This window comes from Cupressus sempervirens, chromosome 3 (genome assembly GCF_028749045.1).
Source record: "Cupressus sempervirens isolate cs-2001-9-10 chromosome 3, ASM2874904v1, whole genome shotgun sequence".
Lineage (NCBI taxonomy): Eukaryota > Viridiplantae > Streptophyta > Pinopsida > Cupressales > Cupressaceae > Cupressus > Cupressus sempervirens.
The window spans coordinates 260,317,469-260,319,392 of record NC_143120.1 but is presented as its reverse complement, the minus strand read 5'-3'; the positions used below and the strand labels follow the sequence as shown (position 1 = coordinate 260,319,392).

The window sequence follows — 1,924 nt, the reverse complement described above, 5'->3', positions numbered from 1 at the left end:
ACATATCAATTTTAGCATCAATTTTATAAATATTATTATTAGTGTTGTTGATTATGCATATAAAATGAAAGATCAAATATCATAAGTGTACCTTTAAACATCATTTGAAGAGTGGAATTTATTTATTTATTTTTTTGTTCATAAAACTCACATAGGTGAAAAAAAATCCATAAAGAACAATTATCCATAATATTGTAAATAAAGAACAATTATCCATAATATTGTAAATAAAGAACAATTATCCATAATATTGTCATCAAATATTAAGAGACATTGAGGAAAAAGTAAATATAATTTGTAAGCATAAACTGATATTACTGAAATTATGGTGTTGTGACCTTATACTTAAATTTAGCACTTATACTTAAATATAGACCAAATAAAGTCAATAGAAATAAAGTTAAGTTCACTAATTTTAAAAATATGAATCAAAATCAGATTAATATTTGAGGATAATTAGAATAAGTATATTATATTCATTGATTTTTTGTTTGAAATTATATAATGAATCTTTTAATTTAATAGTTTAAATAAAGAACAATTATCCATAATATTGTCATCAAAAATTGTGATAGACATTGACAAAAAAGTAAACATAATTTGTAAGCATAAACTGATATTATTGAATGAATCAATACAATTATTACTTAAATCATCTTACAATTAGTTAAGATATAATTATACTTAATACATCACTACAATTAATTAAGATCTATAAAAATAAAATATTATAAAAAAAGATAGGGTTTCTCAAAATAGAATAAATTAAAATGAAGAATTTTTTTTTAGTCATTTATCACAATATGATAGAGACATTTTTAAAACATGGAATATAGTAGGAAGTGTTACAAACAAAATACTAATGTGTCCAAAAAGACTTTTACAGACATAACATTAAAGAATAACATATCACATCAACTATCTTCAAGACGCTTAAGTCTATTTTCTTCATCGTTGCGCTTGGAAATTTGTCTAACCTTTTTCATTTTCTCATAATGATCATATGTGAAAGGAGACATTATTCTCAAACACTGGAGAGATTTTGCATGTGAAACTGCCACAAATGTCAATCCTACTCTTTCTCTTGGTCCTATATCAATTGTTGCTTTGGGAAGAGTCAATCCCTGAGATTTGTGAATAGTTAATGCCCATGCCAACCTCAATGGAAATTGAAGTGTTGTACCCTTCTGTATTGGTGGTATTGGAATTATCTTTCGATTACGATCTTTGAATGGTAGTCCTGAATAACTATCAAACTCAACCATCACATATGTTGGAGGCTCAGGTGGAGCACTGCCTTGCTTGTAGACAATTTTTTGAATGTATCCAAGAGCCCCATTTACAAGACCAGCCTCTATCCATAGATTTGAAGTTAGCATGACCCTTGAATCCTTACAGATTAACAACTCTAGATCAAGCTCATCATTTGAACAATCATCTATTGTATTAATAGTACCTGCTTTTGATGCAACATAATGTGCAACAGGATGCTTCAATGAATGTAGCATTTTTATTATTATGAGCACGAACATTTTCATTTGTTGAGAACAAATGAACATCATTATCAAATTCAAAACTTGTTGCAACATCTATGTTGATAGGGGTCCTTGACATTAGCAACCTCCAATCATCAATTTGTGGGTTTGCATCTCTTAGATTTGTCAAAAGTTGTCAAAATATTTGTTGTTCAATATCTTCCCCATCTTGTCTGAATATCTTATCTAATGTGACAATAGTCTTGAATTCTTTCCATAGCAATTTTGCATGCTTATTACTACCATATGCTGCTCTATCATTGATTGCAGGCAATTGGCCCAAATCTCCCACCAATATTATAGATACAGCTGAAATACAATTGGGGAAAATAATTATTTTAAAAACTATGTATTAATTCATGTATTTGATTGAAATACAATATATTTCA

The 1,924-nt window shown here is 27.7% G+C and overlaps 1 protein-coding gene across 1 annotated transcript; it reads right to left on the bottom strand.

The window, feature by feature from the left end:
• Positions 1 to 914: 914 nt before the first annotated feature.
• LOC149565884 (uncharacterized) lies at positions 915 to 1,508 on the bottom strand. Its single transcript, XM_089816398.1, has one exon. It carries the CDS (start codon positions 1,506 to 1,508, stop codon positions 915 to 917), a length of 594 nt encoding a protein of 197 aa, XP_089672524.1.
• Between the last annotated feature and the right edge of the window lie 416 nt (positions 1,509 to 1,924).

Bases quoted from the DNA above. Each gene is read 5' to 3' on its own strand.
- LOC149565884 (XM_089816398.1), bottom strand. From the start codon at position 1,508: ATGCTACATTCATTGAAGCATCCTGTTGCACATTATGTTGCATCAAAA.